General features: G+C 40.0%; 1 protein-coding gene across 1 annotated transcript in view; it reads left to right on the forward strand.

Moving 5' to 3' along the window:
- Nucleotides 1-925: 925 nt before the first annotated feature.
- Nucleotides 926-23,376, forward strand: part of dr1 (down-regulator of transcription 1) — a 60,449-nt gene continuing 37,998 nt past the window's right edge. Inside the window, exon 1 of the mRNA XM_034180730.1 lies at nucleotides 926-1,631. Within this exon, the coding sequence (XP_034036621.1) occupies nucleotides 1,412-1,631 (220 nt within the window). The 5' untranslated portion in view covers nucleotides 926-1,411. The remainder of the gene's footprint in view (nucleotides 1,632-23,376) is intronic.

Consider the following 23,376-nt stretch of genomic DNA (forward strand, 5'->3'; position numbering starts at 1 on the left):
AGTTTAAAGGCAATCATTTTTGTCATTTTAATATTAAAAGCCTACATTTTTTTTGATGTCCTAAAAAAATTCAAACATGTAAAAACTCAAGGTGGCACAAACCTTTTCACAGCACTGTACATATTCTTTTATTATGTCATGTTGTTTTGATTTTCTGTTTATTTACCTTTGCAAAAGTTTGTAAAAACTTTATAACTGCTAGAATGGTATGAGCAGAGGGTCACCCCTCTGAGTCTGGTCTGCTTGAGGTTTCTTCCTCAATATCATGCTCCAGTTTTTCCTTACCGCTGTCGCCTGTGTGCTTGCTCCTAGGGGTTGGTTGTTAACTCAACCAATAATTTGCATCATATTTTACAAAAATTGGAGCAACTTTAACTTTTGGCCCCATACAAACTGAAACTGACCTTTGTCTTCTTGGTGCTTTTACCCCATAACTCCCTAAGATTCAGTCATAGATAGTCCAAACTATACCTTTTTGGAATATTTATGATCAGACAAGTACTGTGTTATACTTTTCAATATGATTGGAGCATTTTTAAATTTTGACCCCTGACCCCTACCCTTGACCCCTAAATTTTCTTCACTGACCCCTACCTGGCCGTCATGTTGGATTTTCAAGTGGCCCGCACTTTTTTCTCAAACACTGACTTATGAAGAACATTCATGCCAGCGATTATCTCTCCACACTGCCCTGGGAATGCCTCCGGATCCCTCAGTCAGAGGTGGTTAATGTGGCCTGGGAAAGGGAAGTTTGGGGTCCCCTGAAATACTACCGGATAAGCAGTTGAAGATGAGTGATGACTGAGTGGACAAATGGTCAGAAGGGAGTGTCAACATGGCGGATGGCTGGCTGCTTACAGATTCAGAGTGATCCAGAGATCAATTTTGCAAAGCATTTGGAGAGTTTTCCTGGCTGAAGCAAGCTTCGAAACATTTCCGCTTCGAAGAGATCGATACTGTTGAGCTTCATGCTTCGAACGTAGCGTCACACACATTATCCGGCTCTTTGTTCGACGCTATACTCGGGCTAATGTAGTCCGAATTCCAAAATTGTGTATTAATGCCTAGTATTAGTAGTGGGTAATAGTAGGAATAATAATTGTACGTGTTTGGCGTATCGTTGTTAGCTTAGTTGTGCTTTCACTTTGGGACCACAGCTACCAGCTAGTTTGGAAGCTAGCTAACCACGCATTATTCTGCTGTGCTGTTGATTCTTTGAGGTCATTCAGACCCGTTTTTCCTTATTCGCTAGCCGTCTCGGTGCTTAGCAACATTTAGCTCATTTAGTGTTGGCGTTGTATCGAACCGCGTACAAAAACCGGGTCGATTCGCAGGAGAAGACTCTTAAGTTTTATTTCTCAGTTTTGCCGTCGCCCAGTCTTGAACTGGAGTATTTATTTCTTTACAAACCATGGCTTCGTCTTCTGGAAATGATGACGATCTCACCATCCCCAGAGCAGCGATCAATAAGATGATTAAAGAAACTCTGCCCAACGTGCGAGTGGCCAACGACGCCAGAGAGCTGGTGGTGAACTGCTGCACCGAGTTCATACACCTCATCTCTTCCGAGGCCAATGAGATCTGCAACAAGTCTGACAAGAAGACCATCTCTCCTGAACATGTTATCAACGGTGAGTCCTTCCCAGTGTCTGTGTCTGTGCCACCCACAAGTCTGTCACTGCTCAAACAGACCGTATGGCACAAAATGGTGCCCTTAGTTCATTTCCATGAAAAACAGACGTCACTGTGAAAGATGCAACACATCAGGAACTTAATTTGGTGAATAATTTGCATTTTGGACAATGAAGTACTTGATCTTGGCTCCCACAGTGTATTGCAATGCATGATACAGCAACCAGCACAAAGGGTAAAACACTGTTTGCAGATGTCACTGTTTTGTAACAGTATACTGTCCAAAATTTGGTCATTTAGAATATTAGGCTTGTGGTTTATTGTTTTATCCATAGAATGTAATTTCTTCTGTCTTGTCACACTGGGCTGGGGAGCTTGGCACACCTGTACGAGGTGTGCCAAGCTCCTCTTTCCATGACAAAAACTCCTGTAACAATGGAATGTGCTGTTCATTTCCAAAGTGAAGGCTTTGTTGATCCGGGTCTGACTTCCACAGAAATTGCAGAAGATGTAGACATCAGCACTTTTTCGGCACATTGAGACACATGCGGAGAAATTTGCGCGTCGGGACGGAGCCGCATGGCGCAAAGCAATGCCGTGATGAAGCCTCACAAGACATGTCCTGGCATGTCCAGGTCATTCACAATTTCTCGGATAGTCACACGACTAAAAAGCCATCGGAAGCCGTCTGAAAGCCGTCCTGTGAGACCAACACAGAGGTGCTTTTGTCCGCGCCATGAGCGGCTGTGTGGCGCAATCCTCCGCTTCTCTTTCCATGAAAAAAACTCCTGTAACAGTAGAATGTGCCGAAAAAGTGCCGATGTCCACGTCTTCTGCCATTTCTGTGGAAGTCAGACGACGTCCCGGATCAACAAAGCCTTCACTTTGGAAATGATCTGGTTGTTTCAGCGGGGTTTCAGCCTGTCGATCGGCGCTCGGAGTGCGCCGCGCTCTCAGACACTGTGGGCGGTCTTAAAACCGCCTGGAGCCTCCTTAATCTGTGTAATCCCAAAAAATCATCCCTGAAAGCCATCTGAATTTTCCGAATTGTGTCCACCTGGAGATCTCTCCAACGTTTCTGGAAAAATTTGATGCAGCAAAGCTCCAAATCGTTCATTTTATTCGCAATAAAAATCCGAGGAAAAGGGTGGACCACTGCTCACACAAAGCCTGCTCACAGGCGAATGACGCAACAGACAGGCGTGAAAAAACTCACGCATGCGCACAAAGGTTCAAGCTTGGCTGATGCAATCACACGAGATTCAAATCCATATGGTTTTTGAAAAAAATAAAAAGGTCGGATACGTTTCTAACAGACCTCATATAATACCCCATCACATTCGACCACGCTTCCACATCATCTGCAAAAACTGGGAGGACACAGTAAGAACCTGTGCAGTGTATTACAGAGAGTGGTGGTTCTACTTTGAAATTTTTTGCACAAACAGCCATTTCTTATTATAACAATAAGGTGCACAATCTCCTCCCACGTCCAACAAAGACTGAGGCAGTTCTGCACAAAACAGTATAAGTTATTAGAACTTAAACAAATATACACTATATACATAAAAGTGGCAATACAGTCTGACTTATCATTCAGATGGGAAAAAAATATTTATTTTCAATAAAAAATTATGTTGAGGCAGGTTTACCACAGAGAGAGAGGGTGAAATAGTCAAAAAAAAAAAAAAAAAAAATACTGTTCAGTGTTAAGGTACCTTGACATTTGCATGAATTTGAGTCCCACACTGGCACATAATCTGCCGTGCCAGAGTTGTAAACTGATGTAAATTGTCCGCGGGTGCGTGCAAGTGTGCAAAGAAAATTTTGAAATGTTCAGAATCTTTGGCATGCATAAATTTTGTGAACTACACGTGAACATTGCGCAGATAAATTCAAAACCACTGTGTATCACTGGAAGTCATTGCGTCAGCGTAGCACATCACAGCGCAGCTCATCTGAATGAATATGATGAGTAGTGCTGGGTTGAAAACATCGATTCACCAATTCTAAATGCGGATGCGCTGGTTTTGATAGAAGCAGCATGTGCACAATTTCGATTTTTAAACCTTTAAAAATCTTAGTCATGAATACCTGGACTGTTGTTGCGAGCAAGAAAAGAGACTCATCCGTGTTTATATTTCACACAGTAGTTTTTTTTTTTTCCCCCATTCCTCATAATGTGCCATTTCTGTGGGACAGCACACAAAGGTTCTCTGGGGTGGACTAGCCATGTTCTCCAACTATAGGGGAAAAGTTCCTCTGCTGCAGGAGAGCTTAGGCGCACTTTCTGTCAGATGCAGGAGAAGTTTTCTTATAACCACGTTCTCCTGCAAGAGAAAAGTTCTCCTACAGTGTGCTGTGCGGCGAGTGCTGCGTGCGCGAGTTTTGTAGGGGCGACTCGGGCTATTATTCCCCAGAAAAATTTAAATTTATGACGCTCTGAAACACGATTGCCTGCGTTTTGAGTGCCAGATTTTTTGGAGTACAACCCCAATTCCAATGAAGTTGGGACATTGTGCAAAATGTAAATTAAAAACAGAATACAATGATTTGCAAATCCTCTTCAACCTATGATCAGTTGAATACACCACAAAGACAAGATATTTAATGTTCAAACTGATATCATATTTATCTAATAGATAGATGTAAATGGGGAATCTTTAATGCTTCGATCTTAAATATGATCAATCTATCTTTGTTAGTTGGCTATGTACCACAGGCTTTTAAGGTGGCAGTAATTAAACCATTACTTAAAAAGCCATCACTTGACCCAGCTATCTTAGCTAATTATAGGCCAATCTCCAACCTTCCTTTTCTCTCAAAAAGTCTTGAAAGGGTAGTTGTAAAACAGCTAACTGATCATCTGCAGAGGAATGGTCTATTTGAAGAGTTTCAGTCAGGTTTTAGAATTCATCATAGTACAGAAACAGCATTAGTGAAGGTTACAAATGATCTTCTTATGGCCTCGGACAGTGGACTCATCTCTGTGCTTGTTCTGTTAGACCTCAGTGCTGCTTTTGATACTGTTGACCATAAAATTTTATTACAGAGATTAGAGCATGCCATAGGTATTAAAGGCACTGCACTGCGGTGGTTTGAATCATATTTGTCTAATAGATTACAATTTGTTCATGTAAATGGGGAATCTTCTTCACAGACTAAAGTTAATTATGGAGTTCCACAAGGTTCTGTGCTAGGACCAATTTTATTCACTTTATACATGCTTCCCTTAGGCAGTATTATTAGACGGTATTGCTTAAATTTTCATTGTTACGCAGATGATACCCAGCTTTATTTATCCATGAAGCCAGAGGACACACACCAATTAGCTAAACTGCAGGATTGTCTTACAGACATAAAGACATGGATGACCTCTAATTTCCTGCTTTTAAACTCAGATAAAACTGAAGTTATTGTACTTGGCCCCACAAATCTTAGAAACATGGTGTCTAACCAGATCCTTACTCTGGATGGCATTACCCTGACCTCTAGTAATACTGTGAGAAATCTTGGAGTCATTTTTGATCAGGATATGTCATTCAAAGCGCATATTAAACAAATATGTAGGACTGCTTTTTTGCATTTACGCAATATCTCTAAAATCAGAAAGGTCTTGTCTCAGAGTGATGCTGAAAAACTAATTCATGCATTTATTTCCTCTAGGCTGGACTATTGTAATTCATTATTATCAGGTTGTCCTAAAAGTTCCCTAAAAAGCCTTCAGTTAATTCAAAATGCTGCAGCTAGAGTACTGACGGGGACTAGAAGGAGAGAGCATATCTCACCCATATTGGCCTCTCTTCATTGGCTTCCTGTTAATTCTAGAATAGAATTTAAAATTCTTCTTCTTACTTATAAGGTTTTGAATAATCAGGTCCCATCTTATCTTAGGGACCTCGTAGTACCATATCACCCCAATAGAGCGCTTTGCTCTCAGACTGCAGGCTTACTTGTAGTTCCTAGGGTTTGTAAGAGTAGAATGGGAGGCAGAGCCTTCAGCTTTCAGGCTCCTCTCCTGTGGAACCAGCTCCCAATTCAGATCAGGGAGACAGACACCCTCTCTACTTTTAAGATTAGGCTTAAAACTTTCCTTTTTGCTAAAGCTTATAGTTAGGGCTGGATCAGGTGACCCTGAACTATCCCTTAGTTATGCTGCTATAGACTTAGACTGCTGGGGGGTTCCCATGATGCACTGAGTGTTTCTTTCTCTTTTTGCTCTGTATGCACCACTCTGCATTTAATCATTAGTGATTGATCTCTGCTCCCCTCCACAGCATGTCTTTTTCCTGGTTCTCTCCCTCAGCCCCAACCAGTCCCAGCAGAAGACTGCACCTCCCTGAGCCTGGTTCTGCTGGAGGTTTCTTCCTGTTAAAAGGGAGTTTTTCCTTCCCACTGTCGCCAAGTGCTTGCTCACAGTGGGTCCTTTTGACCGTTGGGGTTTTTCCGTAATTATTGTATGGCCTTGCCTTACAATATAAAGCGCCTTGGGGCAACTGTTTGTTGTGATTTGGCGCTATATAAATAAAATTGATTGATTGATTGATTGATAAACCTTTTTGTTTTTGTGCAAATATTTGCTCATTTTGAAATGGATGCGTGAACCACATTTCAAAAAAGCTGGGACAGGGGCAACAAAAGACTGGAAATAGTTGATGAATGCTCAAAGAACACCTGTTTGGAACATTCCACAGGTGAACAGGTTAATTGGAAACAGGTGTCATTATTGGGTATAAAAGGAGCATCCCCAAAAGGCAAATATGGGGGGAGGATCACCACTTTGTGAACAACTGCGTGAAAAAAATAGTCCAACACTTTAAGAACAATGTTTCTCAACTTTCGATTGCAATGAATTTAGGGATTCCATCATTTACAGTCCATAATATACAAGGTCTGTCCAAAAAGTATCGGACTTTTTTATTTTTTGCAAATACCATATGGATTTGAATCACGTGTGATTGCATCAGCCAAGCTTGAACCTTCGTGCGCATGCGTGAGTTTTTACACGCCTGTCGGTTGCGTCATTCGCCTGTGAGCAGGCTTTGTGTGAGCAGTGGTCCACCCCTCTCGTCGGATTTTTATTGCGAATAAATGTCTGAACGATTTGGAGCTTTGCTGCATCAAGTTTTTCCAGAAAGTGTGAGAGACCTCCAGGTGGACACCATTCGGAAAATTTAGATGGCTTTCAGGGACGATTTATGGGATTACACAGATTAAGGAGTGATCCAGCCGGTTTAAAGATTGCCCACAGCTGCTGAGAGCGCGGCGCACTCCGAGCGCCGATCGACAGGCTGAAACCCCGCTGAAACAACCAGATCATTTCCAAAGTGAAGGCTTTGTTGATCCGGGACGTCATCTGACTTTCACAAAAAAGGCATAAGGCGTGGACATCAGCACTTTTTCGGCACATTCCACTGTTACAGGAGTTTTTTTCATGGAAAGTGAAGCGGAGGATTGCACCACCGTGCCGCTCATGGAGTGGGACAAAACCACCTCCGTGTTGGTCTCACAGGATGGCTTTCAGGTGGCTTTCAGATGGCTTCCGGTGGCTTTTCAGTCATGTGACTATCCGAGAAATTGTGCATGAGCTGGACATGCCCCAACATGTCCTGTGAGGCTTCATCACGGCGTTGCTTTGCGCCATACAGCACCGCCGCGACGCGCGGAATTCCTCCGCTCCTCTTTCCATGACAAAAACTCCTGTAACAGTGGAATCTGCCGTTCATTTCTAAACTGGACGCTGTCTTGATCCGGTATGTCGTCTGACTAGCACAGGGATTGCGGAAGACGTGGACATCAGCACTTTTTCGGTACATTGAGACAGACGTGCATTATATTCTATTATAACGTTTGGAAAGAGGTGTCATATGATTTAAACAGTGTTTCGCTTTGAATTTATTAATTCCGACTGGACTCTATCATTCTAACTTGACTCGGCAGAGAGCCGCACAGCATGTGGAGCTGTGTGAACAGAACGCAAGACGATTCTTGTTTCTTTCTCGCAACAAGACAGGAGTCCCAGTTCGTGACTTTAATATGCACAAAAGTGACTCACAATTGACATTCAGGTATGAAAGTGGTGAAAAAAAAAAAATAGACCATCCGCACCACCACTGGGACTATTCCAGACAATAAACTGCAGTGAGTGCAGCATCCATTTGGTGAGAAAAAAACCCAACTTTCCTTATTCAAATTCATTCCTATAGTATTTTGCTCTTACTAGGATGCAGCAGTTTTCTAGCTTGGCAGATAGTTCTGGAGGAAATCACTGAAGAAATTAACAAATTGAAAATATGGTTTGACCGAAACAAATTGTCATTAAACGTAAATAAAACAGGGATGAAGTGGAGGTGTGAGAGTCACTAGGTGTTCACAGGAAGCACTTATTTATTTCTATATGTATTTATGTATGTTCATTGTTAGTTGGTTTTTATCTTTTCTTTTGTTTCATCAGGTTCTTTTTGTCTCTTTCTCTAAAATTGTATTGTAGCATTATGAGTTATTACTATTGTTGTTGTTGCTATTATTATTAATATATGAATAAAAATAAATAAAAAAAAACTACAATTTGACTCTTGTACGACAATGATAGCTGAGCCATTAATTATTATACAGAAAACAAATGCTCACAAACGTGCTGAGATGCGAACAGTTTAATGCTAACTCATGGGTTAAAGTTCTCCGTCACCACGACGGATTTCTGTCATTTGGAAAATTTAACCACATATACATGCGTGCACACATGGTGTCATGCGTGTTTTGGGGCCGAAATATGATACTCTCACTGTCAAAGCAACAACCCATTTTTCGCTAATCAAAGCAGCAGCAATGTTATCGTGGACTGCAGAGGAAGGGACTGTGTGAATTTTCACTCCTCTCCGCTCTGTTTACTGTTTTCCATGAGTCACGGTCCTTCTCCTCCCTGTCTTCGTGGGAATATTGGCAGACCTTCCCCAAGTAGAGCAGAGCAGGGCATGGCTTTGCTTTGAACCAATGAAGCATTGATCCGACTCACTGCTCCAATGGTTTGTTGTTTTATTTTGCTTTATCTTAATTTTTCCCTGCTAAAACCCTAAAGAGCATATGTCTGTAATATTTACCTTTTTATGTTAAACTGACCTTTTATGATCTTCTGAAACAGTTGATAGATGTATTTTATAGCTTAAAAACAGGACCGATGCTAACGTGTTAGCATGTCTATGTCATTTTCAATGTTAAAGTTAGCATTAAGCTGTTCACATCTCAGCATGTTTGTGTGCATTTGTTTTTTGTGTAATAATCAATGGCTCAGCGTTTGTTGTCATGAGTTTTTGCTCTGTATGCACCACTCTGCATTTAATCATTAGTGATTGATCTCTGCTCCCCTCCACAGCATGTCTTTTTCCTGGTTCTCTCCCTCAGCCCCAACCAGTCCCAGCAGAAGACTTCCCCTCCCTGAGCCTGGTTCATTAGTGATTGATCTCTGCTCCCCTCCACAGCATGTCTTTTTCCTGGTTCTCTCCCTCAGCCCCAACCAGTCCCAGCAGAAGACTTCCCCTCCCTGAGCCTGGTTCTGCTGGAGGTTTCTTCCTGTTAAAAGGGAGTTTTTCCTTCCCACTGTCGCCAAGTGCTTGCTCACAGGGGGTTGTTTTGACCTTTGGGGTTTTTCCGTAATTATTGTATGGCTTTGCCTTATAATATAAAGCACCTTGGGGCAACTATTGTGATTTGGGGCTATATAAATAAAATTGATTTGAAGAGTCAAATATATTACAAATTGTAATATTTTTATTTATATATTAATAATAATAATAATAGCAACAACAATAATAGTAATAATATCAACAACTAATAATGCTACAGTACAATTTTAGAGAAACGGACAAAAAGAACCTGATAAAACACAACACAACAGAAAAGATAAAACCAACTAACAATGAATATAAATACAGAAATAAATAAATCCTTTCCTGTGAACACCTAGTGACTCTTACACCTCCACTTCATCCCTGTTTTATTTGAGTTTAATGACAATTTGTTTTGGTCAAACCACATCTAAGCTGTGTTTTTACACAAGGAAATATAAATGCAGTAAACTGCACATTTATGTCTTTTTCATGAAAACATCTTATTAAAGATCACATATTACACTTTAGTCAGGCCTTTAAAATACTTTCATGTACTCTCGCTGTAATATGTTGTCAGTGGTTGAGATAGTTGCTGTAGGCATTTAAAAATGCTCATAATTGGGTTAAATCTGATGGAAATCCCTTTGTGGTGTGTCGGTGATGTATGTATGTGCAAAATAAAACACAACACTACTCCAGGTTAACTAATATTATACGGGTATGTAGGAAGGAATATTATAGTAACATATTATATAATAACAAAAACAATATTAAAGGAATATGGGATATATTAAATAGCATTATCAAAAATGGTAATAAAAAACAGAGTTACCCTCAGTATTTCATTGATAATAATGTCAAGAAGGAAAATAAGGATGAGGTAGTCAACGGTTTTAATAATTTTTTTGTAAATATTGGACCAAGCTTGGCAGAAAAAATTCCCGATTCCCAACCTGAGGATTGGGATAATAATCTCATAGAAAGAAATCCCTGTTCAATATTCCTCACAGCAGTGGATGGAAAAGAAATTATAGACATTGTGAATAATTGTAAATATAAAACATCTACCGATTTAAATGAAATTGATATGGTGGTGGTAAAACAGGTCATTGAATGGATTGTAGAACCATTAACATACATCTGTAACTTATCATTTCAAACCGCTAAATTTCCCAATCAAATGAAAATAGCTAAGGTTGTGCCGCTGTATAAGACTGGGGATAGACACCACTTCACAAATTATAGACCTGTTTCTTTGCTTCCACAATTTTCCAAATTATTAGAAAAGTTATCAATAATAGATTAGATAAATTCATAAATAAACATAAATTACTTACTGATAGTCAATATGGATTCAGAGCACATAGTTCAACATCACTTGCATTAATAGAATCAGTTGAGGAGATTACAAACGCCATAGACCACAAATTACATTCAGTTGGAATATTTATAGACCTTAAAAAGGCTTTTGATACAATCAATCATGACATATTAATCAATAAACTTGAACAGTATGGGATTAGGGGGTTGGTGTTGCACTGGGTGAGAAGCTACTTAAGTAACAGAAAACAGTTTGTGAAGTTGGGGGAATATACATCATCATGCTTGGACAATGCTTGTGGCGTCCCACAGGGGTCAGTATTGGGTCCAAAACTGTTTCTAATTTATATAAATGATATTGTCAATGTTTCCAAAATATTAAAATTAGTATTATTTGCAGATGACACAAGCATTTTTTGTTCGGGGGGGATTTGCAGGAGTTACCGAGGAGGATCAGTATAGAAATGGGAAAATTGAAAATATGGTTTGACAGAAACAAATTATCATTAAACTTAAGTAAAACAAAATACATGTTATTTGGCTATTGTAATACAGACATACAGGTTCAGTTACAAGTCGAGGGGGTAGATATTGAAAGGGTACATGAAAATAAGTTTCTGGGGGTGATAATAGATAAGATAAACTGGAAGACTCATATAAAACATATACAAAGTAAACTGTCAAGAAGCATTTCAGTTCTAAACAAAGCGAAACATATTCTGGACCACAACTCACTCCGCATTCTTTACTGCTCACTGGTTTTACCATATTTACAGTACTGTGCAGAGGTATGGGGTAATACTTATAAAGGTACAACACAATCACTATCAGTAATGCAGAAAAGAGCTATAAGAATTATTCATAATACTGGCTATAGAGATCATACAAATCCACTATTTTTACAATCCAAATTCTTAAAATTCACAGACTTGGTTCATTTTCAAACAGTACAAATTGTGTATAAAGCAATAAACAATTTACTTCCAGCAAATATTAAAAATATGTTTTTTAACATCAGGGGATTACAGTCTGAGGGGGAAATTTAATTTAAAGCATCAGTGGGTACGAACAACATTAAAAGGTTTCTGTATTTTTGTCTGTGGGGTGAGGCTGTGGAACAGATTGGGAGTGGGGCTCAAGCAATGTCCAAGCATGAACCAGTTCAAACAGCCGTACAAAAATATGGTTTTTTCTAGGTATAGGGAGGAGGAAGGGTAATGAGGGTTAGGGTGTTTTTGTTTTTTGCTTCGGCTTGTAAATATATAGTATTTTGTATGTAAGTAGGTATGTGTAGGTGTATATTTATGTTTGTGTATGTATATGTGTATGTATATATATGTGTGTATGTATATATGTGTGTGTATGTATGTATATATGTATATATATATATATATATATATATATATATATATATATATATATATATATATATATCGGTTTAGGTGTGTAGGAATCTATACTCAACAAAAATATAAACGCAACACTTTTGGTTTTGCTCCCATTTTGTATGAGATGAACTCAAAGATCTAAAACTTTTTCCACATACACAGTATCACCATTTCCCTCAAATATTGTTCACAAACCAGTCTAAATCTGTGATAGTGAGCACTTCTCCTTTGCTGAGATAATCCATCCCACCTCACAGGTGTGCCATATCAAGATGCTGATTAGACACCATGATTAGTGCACAGGTGTGCCTTAGACTGCCCACAATAAAAGGCCACTCTGAAAGGTGCAGTTTTGTTTTATTGGGGGGGGATACCAGTCAGTATCTGGTGTGACCACCATTTGCCTCATGCAGTGCAACACATCTCCTTCACATCATCCGTGAAGAAAACACCTCTCCAACGTGCCAAATGCCAGCGAATGTGAGCATTTGCCCACTCAAGTCGGTTACGATGACAAACTGGAGTCAGGTCGAGACCCCGATGAGGACGACGAGCATGCAGATGAGCTTCCCTGAGATGGTTTCTGACAGTTTGTGCAGAAATTCTTTGGTTTTGCAAACCGATTGTTTCAGCAGCTGTCCGAGTGGCTGGTCTCAGACGATCTTGGAGGTGAACATGCTGGATGTGGAGGTCCTGGGCTGGTGTGGTTACACGTGGTCTGCGGTTGTGAGGCTGGTTGGATGTACTGCCAAATTCTCTGAAACGACTTTGGAGATGGCTTATGGTAGAGACATGAACATTCAATACACGAGCAACAGCTCTGGTTGACATTCCTGCTGTCAGCATGCCAATTGCACGCTCCCTCAAATCTTGCGACATCTGTGGCATTGTGCTGTGTGATAAAACTGCACCTTTCAGAGTGGCCTTTTATTGTGGGCAGTCTAAGGCACACCTGTGCACTAATCATGGTGTCTAATCAGCATCTTGATATGGCACACCTGTGAGGTGGGATGGATTATCTCAGCAAAGGAGAAGTGCTCACTATCACAGATTTAGACTGGTTTGTGAACAATATTTGAGGGAAATGGTGATACTGTGTATGTGGAAAAAGTTTTAGATCTTTGAGTTCATCTCATACAAAATGGGAGCAAAACCAAAAGTGTTGCGTTTATATTTTTGTTGAGTATATATGTATATGTGGCAAAGGGTATTACTGGTTGTGGGGAAGAAGGGGTAGGGATAAATAAGCTGATGCTTCACCCTACCCCTTTTCGGACATGTTGGGTACACAGTAGGAACTTTTTTGTTGTTGTCTTTACTGATCTATCTTGTAATTGTTGTTGTATCAAATGTTCGAAATAAACAGTTTTCAGGTACGTTTTTGACGAGAATATAACATAACTTTGTTACAAGGTCAAACATTGGTGTTGCACGATAAAGGCCTTTTAATAATAACTCACTTAAAGAAATAATGGCAAAACTCACATGTAAGTAAACAAAAAAAAAATATTAATTGAAAAAATAATCGTCCGATTAATCGATTACTACAACCCCTGGCAAAAATTATGGAATCACTGGCCTCGGAGGATGTTCATTCAGTTGTTTAATTTTGTAGAAAAAAAGCAGATCACAGACATGACACAAAACTAAAGTCATTTCAAATGGCAACTTTCTGGCTTTAAGAAACACTATGAGAAATCAGGAAAAAAATTGTGGCAGTCAGTAACAGTTACTTTTTTTAGACCAAGTAGAGGGAAAAAAATATGGAATCACTCAATTCTGAGGAAAAAATTATGGAATCATGAAAAACAAAAGAACGCTCCAACACATCACTAGAATTTTGTTGCACCACCTCTGGCTTTTATAACAGACTTAGACTTAATGAATAACAAACAGTACTCTTCATCAATCTGGCTCCAACTTTCTCTGATTGCTGTTGCCAGATCAGCTTTGCAGGTTGGAGCCTTGTCATGGACCATTTTCTTCAACTTCCACCAAAGATTTTCAATTGGATTAAGATCCGGACTGTTTGCAGGCCATGACATTGATCCTATGTGTCTTTTTGCAAGGAATGTTTTCACAGTTTTTGCTCTATGACAAGATGCATTATCATCTTGAGAAATGATTTCATCATCCCCAGACATCATTTCAATTGATGGGATAAGAAAAGTGTCCAAAATATCAACGTAAACGTGCATTTATTGATGATGTAATGACAGCCATCTCCCCAGTGCCTTTACCTGACATGCAGCCCCATATCATCAGTGACTGTGGAAATTTACATGTTCTCTTCAGGCAGTCATCTTTATGAATCTCATTGGAACAGCACCAAACAAAAGTTCCACCATCATTACCTTGCCCAATGCAGATTCGAGAGTCATCACTGAATATGACTTTCATCCACAGTCCACGATTGCTTTTCCTTAGCCCATTGTAACTTTGTTTTTTCTGTTTAGGTGTTAATGATGGCTTTCGTTTAGCTTTTCTGTATGTAAATCCCATTTCCTTTAGGCGGTTTCTTACAGTTCGGTCACAGATGTTGACTCCAGTTTCCTCCCATTCGTTCCTCATTTGTTTTGTTGTGCATTTTCAATTTTTGAGACATATTTAAGTTTTGTGTCTTGACGCTTTGATGTCTTCCTTGGTCTACCAGTATGTTTGCCTTTAACAACCTTCCCATGTCGTTTGTATTTGGTCCAGAGTTTAGACACACCTGACTGTGAACAACCAACATCTTTTGCAACATTGCGTGATGATTTACCCTCTTTTAAGAGTTTGATAATCCTCTCCTTTGTTTCAATTGACATCTCTCGTGTTGGAGCCATGATTCATGTCAGTCCACTTGGTGCAACAGCTCTCCAAGGTGTGATCACTCCTTTTTAGATGCAGAGTAATGAGCAAATATGATTTGATGCAGGTGTTAGTTTTGGGGATGAAAATTTACAGGGTGATTCCATAATTTATTCCTCAGAATTGAGTGAGTCCGTATTTTTTTCCATCTGCTTGGTCTAAAAAAGTAACCCTTACTGACTGCCACAATTTTTTTTCTTGATTTCTTATAGTGTTTCTTAAAGCCAGAAAGATGCCATTTGAAATGACTTTAGTTTTGTGTCATGTCTGTGATCTGCTTTTTTTCTACAAAATTAAACAACTGAATGAACATCCTCCGAGGCCAGTGATTCCATAATTATTGCCAGGGGTTATAAAATAATTGGTAGTTGCAGCCCTAGTTTGTTTTACGAGTGATTTACCAATTAAATGTGAATAAGCCAGTTTTTGAATTTCTCAGTGCGCATGCGTTTTCAAAACTGGTGACAGTGTTACTTTGTGCACAGCAGAACAACATTGTCAGTTGCTTTAGGCCCTAATTTTGGAATTTATTTACTGTACAGTCAGTGACACAGCACACGTTTGGCGCATTTACCGGATTAGAACAGATCAAAATACTACAGAAGACAAAGAATTTTTACTTGACAGTTTGAAGTAAGTTTTCTTTGTTTCAGAGTACTTCATACCCATTAAAATTCACTAGAATATACAAAATTTGACTTGCTCTTTTAAAACATTTCTAGAGGAGAAAGACTCCCCATAATCAATAATGTGTTCATAGTTTGAAGTGAGTTTTCTTTGTTTCAGAGGGCTTCATACCCATTCAGGGCCCAGGGGTCGAAATACATTTTTTTAACCTACTTGCACTGGTGCTCATAACAAAAAAATTACTTACACCAAAAAAGTTACTTGCACAACCAAAAGTCAGTCTTATCAACCTTAAAACTCCTCTGATGTGTCAGACTCTTCCTCTCTGGGCCCGTAAGGTGTGGTGGACGGCCTCCGCTTTCCCCCTGCCCACCACAACCTGACAGCTGGCAAGGGGTCGAACGTTTTCTCGTCTTTGTTGTCAAGGGTGATCGCCATATGGCTTGTCAGAGTTGCTGGTTGAAGTGTAGCTCTCCAGTCAGTCTTTACTCTATTCATTAGAGAAATTGACCTCTCGCATTCTGCGGTATGGATTGGTATCACCAGTCTGAGAATGGTGAATATATGCCTGAAGTCTTCTTCCTCTTCTCTCCTTAGAATAGAAGTCCAAAAGCTCTTGAAAGTTAGCTGTCGCTTTGCACGGCAAACAGATTTCAGTTCTCCCCACTCTCTAATACTGCTGTCTATGTCAAATCCTTTGCGCTCCAGAACTGCCTGAAAGTGTTGATGCAAGGTTCTGATGTTGTCTTCTCCAAAGTCATCATCTTCATCCTCTTCTGGCCATGTGGAGAACTCGAACAACACTCTGGCAGAGGCAAACACAGAGTCGCTGAAGAAGACGTTGAATCTTCGCCCTAAGTGATGCAGTGTACTGTTGCAGATTTGCTGACAATCTTGCAGCACTTCTTCCTTGTATGTTGCATGATTTCCTGCTTGCCTTGCCAGTTCAGTGGTGAGTAATGGTAAAATTTATAGAGGCTGCACAACATGTCACAGGGGTCGAAATACATTTTTTAACCTACTTGCACTAGTGCTTATAACAAAAAAATTACTTGCACAACCAAAAGTCAGTCTTATATCAACCTTAAAACTCCTCCTCTGATGTGTCACTCTTAATTCCTCTGGGGAGAGTTTGCCGCCGCTGCTGCTGCTCTCCCCTCAGTTTTTTTTTTTTCCACATGCGCGCGTGAACGAATTGTCCGTGAAGATTATTTTATTTATTAACTACACAGATGTATAATAAAACAAATGGTGACTGGTTTATATCACAATTATGACAGATTTTCAGGGGAGAGAGAGCGAGGAACTACGGAGCCCTGGAAGTGTCATCGCAAAATGTTTTGTATGTGGAGAGAATGTGCGCACGTTTTATTATATTGGGCGCTCATTTTATGATATTGTGCGCATGTTTTAAGCATTATTTGAGTAAAACAAGGGCACGATCTACTTAAACGTGGCCACAATTTGTAAAACGTGCACTCAGTATTGCCTTGACACATAAATGTTGACTGTTAGTCAACAAACCAGGAGACAGTGTAATACATTTCCCCATTAGAAATCGATCTGGTCAGGGTATATCATGGTTTGGGCGCACAAGGACATACAGAGAACAAGCTGCCCGGCATGGCATCATCTGGAGTTTAAGCACATTAAAAAGGATGCTGAGGTCGAAGCGTCTCCCCGTCATGAGGATGACAGTTTAGGTCATATTATGGAGTTCATTTTGAACGAAAGGAAAACGTGCGCACGTTTTATTAATTCGAGGGCTCAATTAAAGGAAAACGTGCGCACAAATTATCATGGTCAGAAAAAAAAATCACTTTAAGTCACATTTCTTGGGTTCCGTAAAGGAACCGCAGCGGCAGCCACTTCTTTTTTTCATGTGTGCGTGAAAACTAATTGTCGATGAAGATAATTTTATTAACTACACAGATGTCAACTTCAATCAATCAACTTTTTTTTTATATAGCGCCAAATCACAACAAACAGTTGCCCCAAGGCGTATAATAAAACAAATGGTGACTGGTTTATAACACAATGATGACAGACTTTGAGGGCAGAGAGAGAGGAACCGCAGCCAGCCAGTTTTTTTTTTCTTTTCTTTGTTTACATGTGCGTGCGCAAACACAACAAATGGAGCACAGCTACTCGCTCCGTGTGTCTGAGTCATAAAACGCAGGGAAGTCGAAGACAACACACTGGAAATTGTTTTGTTTTTTTCCTTATTTATCCCTTTATTGGTTCATTTTACTGGTGTTTATAGTTGATAAAACTTGGATAAAGTTACTTGTGCAAGTGCAGTATAAAATTACGTGCACCGCTCGAATAATACGTGCACAAACTAGCACATGCACGTACTATTTCGAGCCCTGTGTCATGAACCATGGCAAAGTAGTGGATCTCTCCTGGGACATCCTTAAATACTAATTCCAGTCTATGAACACAACAAGAAAGCACAAGTAGGTGAGGGCAGTCCTCCTTCAGCCTAACCCCCATCCCACTTATGTGCCCCATATTGACCTCTATCAAAGCACGCAAATGTGAGGTTGTCAGTCCATGTTTCTCCCATGTTCAAGTCATCCTGAAGTGCAGACTTTATTGCTTCTGTTATGTGTTGGGCATCACCCCTTTCTAGAGGCTTCAATGCTACAAAAGCTGTTGTTGGTTTCCCTACAGACTCCAAACCATTTGCTTTTTGCAGATGCACGAGGTGTGGAAAATCTGTAAATGGTCTAGCTCTCTTTGTAAGGTAATATGCACTGCAGAACAAGGTGCACATCTGCTCCACCTTTTTTTCCTCCATTCTTAGTACTGCTTGAGGCATTGGTCTTTCTGGCACTGGCTGTTTTGCAACAATCATCTTGCTCCAAGCCATAATGTGGTTTGGGGATTTCTCATGACACTGGACATTCCACAGTCTCATACTTGTGGTCCCTTTTAATGAAAGAATTTTTCTTGCCACTTTTGTCAAATCGTCTGCAGGCCTCACACCACATCAGCTTCTTAGATTTGTCATGTTTCAACCATGGTCTTTTTGTTTGTGGGTGATTCTTAGACTACGGGCACTTATGTCCTTTGATCATATTGTATGAAAAACAGAAAAAAGGGGAGATTTCACACGTTTATAGTTATCTTTACAATAAAAGTGTGTTAAGAAATTTGTTCTAGTAGTCTATGATGATTTTTTCACCTTTTTTCAGCATCATTATATGCAAATATTGCCATTTTGTGCTTGTCCCACACCCAGACTTTTGATCTTCAGTGATAAAAATGAATGGTAAAGAAACGTTTTTTCTAATGTTTTAAAATATCTCTGAATAAAATATCAGTAAAATAATCAAAACATAATTGGGGTATTCAATGTCATACAACTGTTGTTAGTTTTTTTAAACAAAATGTAGTTGTCCCACACTATTGCCGTAATTTCTACCACAACACTGTAATGTCCCTAAACAGTTTGTATGAAAGATTGTTTGGGTAGTTTCTATGGAGATAAACAGTGACATCAGAGCACATGTATATAGCGCCAAATCACAACAAACAGTTGCCCCAAGGTGCTTTATATTGTAAGGCAATGGTGTGGTGGAAATTACATTTACAAGGCCAATAGTGCCCATAGTTAAAGAATCACCCTTGTCCATGAACCCATGACTCTTGGAACGTATATTCTTTCTTTGACTTCTCTCCCTCCTTTTCCTGCAGAAAAATAAAGTTTGTGGACTTTTTAACATGATTAATAAAAATCAACATCTGTTATTAACTTGACTTAGAACAGCTAGTATCAATTATTAAAAAAAAATTCACTCCCTTTGCTTGTGGCAATGTTGCATGACACTGTTATGACCTAATTAATTAACAAAAGCAAAAGATTTTAAAATATTGATGACACGATCTTTATGCTGTATGGAAATATTGTTAACAGTCTCATCCTTCTGGCAACCATGTTGGTGTATTAATTAAGACATTCCGAAGCACATGGCATGGCTGACTGGTTGAATTAAAAAGAAAATAATGCCAATTACAGAGAAAACTTGGCTTTTGCGGCTCCATCAAAAATATCTATGCATATCTAAATATGTGCATTAGCATCGTTTTTGACATGAAATTCATACAAAGAAGATAATCCCATTGTAAACAAAACATAAATTCGTAAAATTAAAAATATCCTACGGATAGTTTCGGCTTCTTGGCCCTCATTGCGTCCTCCCCAGAGGAATCCTTAGACGACTGGTCGGGCAATTCTTCAGTCCGCGATAAGGTTGCTGAAGCTCCGGATGTCCCGGCTTGTGGCTCGGTACCCAGTTCTTGTTGGGACAGAGATTTGACGCTGGCTTCACAATTCACATCTTCTGGCGGGGATGGAGGGTCTTGAACGCTGCCGCTGGGTTCGCAGATCTCTTCCACTGGCCTGGATGGAGATTTTCCACTTTGCCCCCTACCATCTCCTTCCCGCTTTTGCTTCAACTCCTTGGGCGCGGAAACCTTCTGCTTGCTTGCCAGGAACACCACGATAGACCGCTGTTTTGACATGTTTATGCACGTAACGTTACATCTGACGCATGTTGTTTTTGTTGATAATACTTTCCCAGGCCGCCGTGGCTTCTGGGAGTTTCTACTACCAACCACATGTGCGTAAGCATATCGGGAACATGGGCAGCTCGTTCCCTGGGAAAATGACAACACGGAAAAAATCTGAACTTTTTCTACTTGTCACGCCGCGATGACCAATCAGGGACTGGATATGTAGTGACGTGGAGATGTCTGGAGTTTATAGTTGATGTGGACATGTCCTGTCTCTGGTAGCCAGCCTGTAAGCAGGACTTATGTCCCTTTTGTCCTTTATTTCACAATTATAACAGAGTTTGAGGGGAGAGCAGCAGCAGCACCGGCAGACCGTTTTTTGTTTTTTTTTCCACGTGTGCGCTCGCGCGAGAACGAATCATCCGTGAAGATTATTTTATTAACTACACAGATGTATAATAAAACAAATGGTGACTGGTTTATAACACAATGATGACAGTTTGAGGAGAGAAAGCGAGGAAGTGCAGCAGCAGCCGGTGTTGTTTTTTTTTTTTTTTTGTTAGTTTTTGTTTTTTGTTCACATGCATGCGTGTGAGAATGAATCGTCCGTGAAGATTATTTTATTAACTACACAGATGTATAATAAAACAAATGGTGACTGGTTTATAACACAATGATGACAGTTTGAGGGGAGAGAGAGTGAGGAACCATGGCAGCCAGTTTTTTTTGTTTTTCTTTTCTTTGTTTATATGTGTGTGCGCGAACGGGACAGGAGGTTCTCAAACTTGTTGCAGCACTTGCAGCAAACCCCCCCGAATTGAGAACGTCTCATGAGGATGTTGTGAACCCAGGGACGGCGCCGCTGGCGACATTTTTCAGCTTTCCACAACAAATAGAGCACAGCAACTCGCTCCGTGTGAGTCATAAAACGCAGGGAAGACAAAGACAACACACTGGAAATTGTTTTTTTCCTTATTTATTCCTTTATTGGTTCATTCTACTGGTGCTTATAGTTGATAAAACTTGGATAAAGTTACTTGCACCAGTGCAAGTGCAGTATAAAATTACATGCACCGCTCGAATAATACGTGCACAAACTAGCACATGCACGTACTATTTCGAGCCATGAAAATTCGCCTGAATATACAAAATTTGACTTGTTCTTTTAAAAACTTTCTGAGGGAGCACCATCAGAGCCCCCATAATCAATAATGTGTTTTTACTTGACAGTTTGAAGTGAGTTTTCTTTGTTTCAGAGGGCTTCATACTCATTAAAATTCGGAAGTGGCTATTTGCATGGCCCCCATGTCCGTAACTTTCATTTGGCTATTCGAACGGCAAGACTCTGGTGGCAAAACTTGGAACTACGAGGTCTGTCAATAAAGTAACGGTCCTTTTTATTTTTTTCAAATACTATATGGATTTCATTCATATGTTTTTACGTCAGACATGCTTGAACCCTCGTGCGCATGCGTGAGTTTTTCCACGCCTGTCGGTGACATCATTCGCCTGTGAGCACGCCTTGGGAAGGAGTGGTCCCGCCCCCTCGTCGGATTTTCATTGTCTGGAAATGGCGGAATGGAAAGGACTTTTTTTCCACCAGAATATACAAAATTTGACTTGCTCTTTTAAAAACTTTCTGGGGGAGTACCCCCAGACCCCCCGTAACCAATACTGTGTTTTTACTTGACAGTTTGAGGTGTCTTTTATTTGTTTCAGATGGCTTCATACCCATTAAAATTCACCAGAATATACAAAATTTGAAATGCTCTTTTAAAAAAAATTCTAGGAGAGATCCCCCAGACCCCCCATAATCAATACTGTGTTTTTACTTAACAGTTTGAGGTGTCTTTTATTTGTTTCAGATGGCTTCATATTCATTAAAATTCACCAGAATATACAAAATTTGACTTGCTCTTTTAAAACTATTCTGGGGGAGATCCCCCAGACCCCATAATCAGTAGTGTGTTTTTACTTAACAGTTTGAGGTGTCTTTTATTTGTTTCAGATGGCTTTCACGTGTGCGCGCGCGAACGAATCATCCGTGAAGATTATTTTATTAACTACACAGATGTATAATAAAACAAATGGTGACTGGTTTATAACACAATGATGACAGTTTGAGGACAGAAAGCGAGGAAGTGCAGCAGCAGCCGGTGTTGTTTGTTTTTTGTTCAGATGCATGCGCGTGAGAATGAATGAATGAATGAATCAATCAATTTTTTTATATAGCGCCAAATCACAACAAACAGTTGCCCCAAGGCGCTTTATATTGTAAGGCAAGGCCATACAATAATTATGTAAAACCCCAACGGTCAAAACGACCCCCTGTGAGCAAGCACTTGGCTACAGTGGGAAGGAAAAACTCCCTTTTAACAGGAAGAAACCTCCAGCAGAACCAGGCTCAGGGAGGGGCAGTCTTCTGCTGGGACTGGTTGGGGCTGAGGGAGAGAACCAGGAAAAAGACATGCTGTGGAGGGGAGCAGAGATCGATCACTAATGATTAAATGCAGAGTGGTGCATACAGAGCAAAAAGAGAAAGAAACAGTGCATCATGGGAACCCCCCAGCAGTCTACGTCTATAGCAGCATAACTAAGGGATGGTTCAGGGTCACCTGATCCAGCCCTAACTATAAGCTTTAGCAAAAAGGAAAGTTTTAAGCCTAATCTTAAAAGTAGAGAGGGTGTCTGTCTCCCTGATCTGAATTGGGAGCTGGTTCCACAGGAGAGGAGCCTGAAAGCTGAAGGCTCTGCCTCCCATTCTACTCTTACAAACCCTAGGAACTACAAGTAAGCCTGCAGTCTGAGAGCGAAGCGCTCTATTGGGGTGATATGGTACTACGAGGTCCCTAAGATAAGATGGGACCTGATTATTCAAAACCTTATAAGTAAGAAAAAGAATTTTAAATTCTATTCTAGAATTAACAGGAAGCCAATGAAAAGAGGCCAATATGGGTGAGATATGCTCTCTCCTTCTAGTCCCCGTCAGTACTCTAGCTGCAGCATTTTGAATTAACTGAAGGCTTTTTAGGGAACTTTTAGGACAACCTGATAATAATGAATTACAATAGTCCAGCCTAGAGGAAATAAATGCATGAATTAGTTTTTCAGCATCACTCTGAGACAAGACCTTTCTGATTTTAGAGATATTGCGTAAATGCAAAAAAGCAGTCCTACATATTTGTTTAATATACGCTTTGAATGACATATCCTGATCAAAAATGACTCCAAGATTTCTCACAGTATTACTAGAGGTCAGGGTAATGCCATCCAGTGTAAGGATCTGGTTAGACACCATGTTTCTAAGATTTGTGGGGCCAAGTACAATAACTTCAGTTTTATCTGAGTTTAAAAGCAGGAAATTAGAGGTCATCCATGTCTTTATGTCTGTAAGACAATCCTGCAGTTTAGCTAATTGGTGTGTGTCCTCT

The sequence above is a fragment of the Thalassophryne amazonica genome, chromosome 10, assembly GCF_902500255.1.
Source record: "Thalassophryne amazonica chromosome 10, fThaAma1.1, whole genome shotgun sequence".
NCBI classification, from domain to species: domain Eukaryota; kingdom Metazoa; phylum Chordata; class Actinopteri; order Batrachoidiformes; family Batrachoididae; genus Thalassophryne; species Thalassophryne amazonica.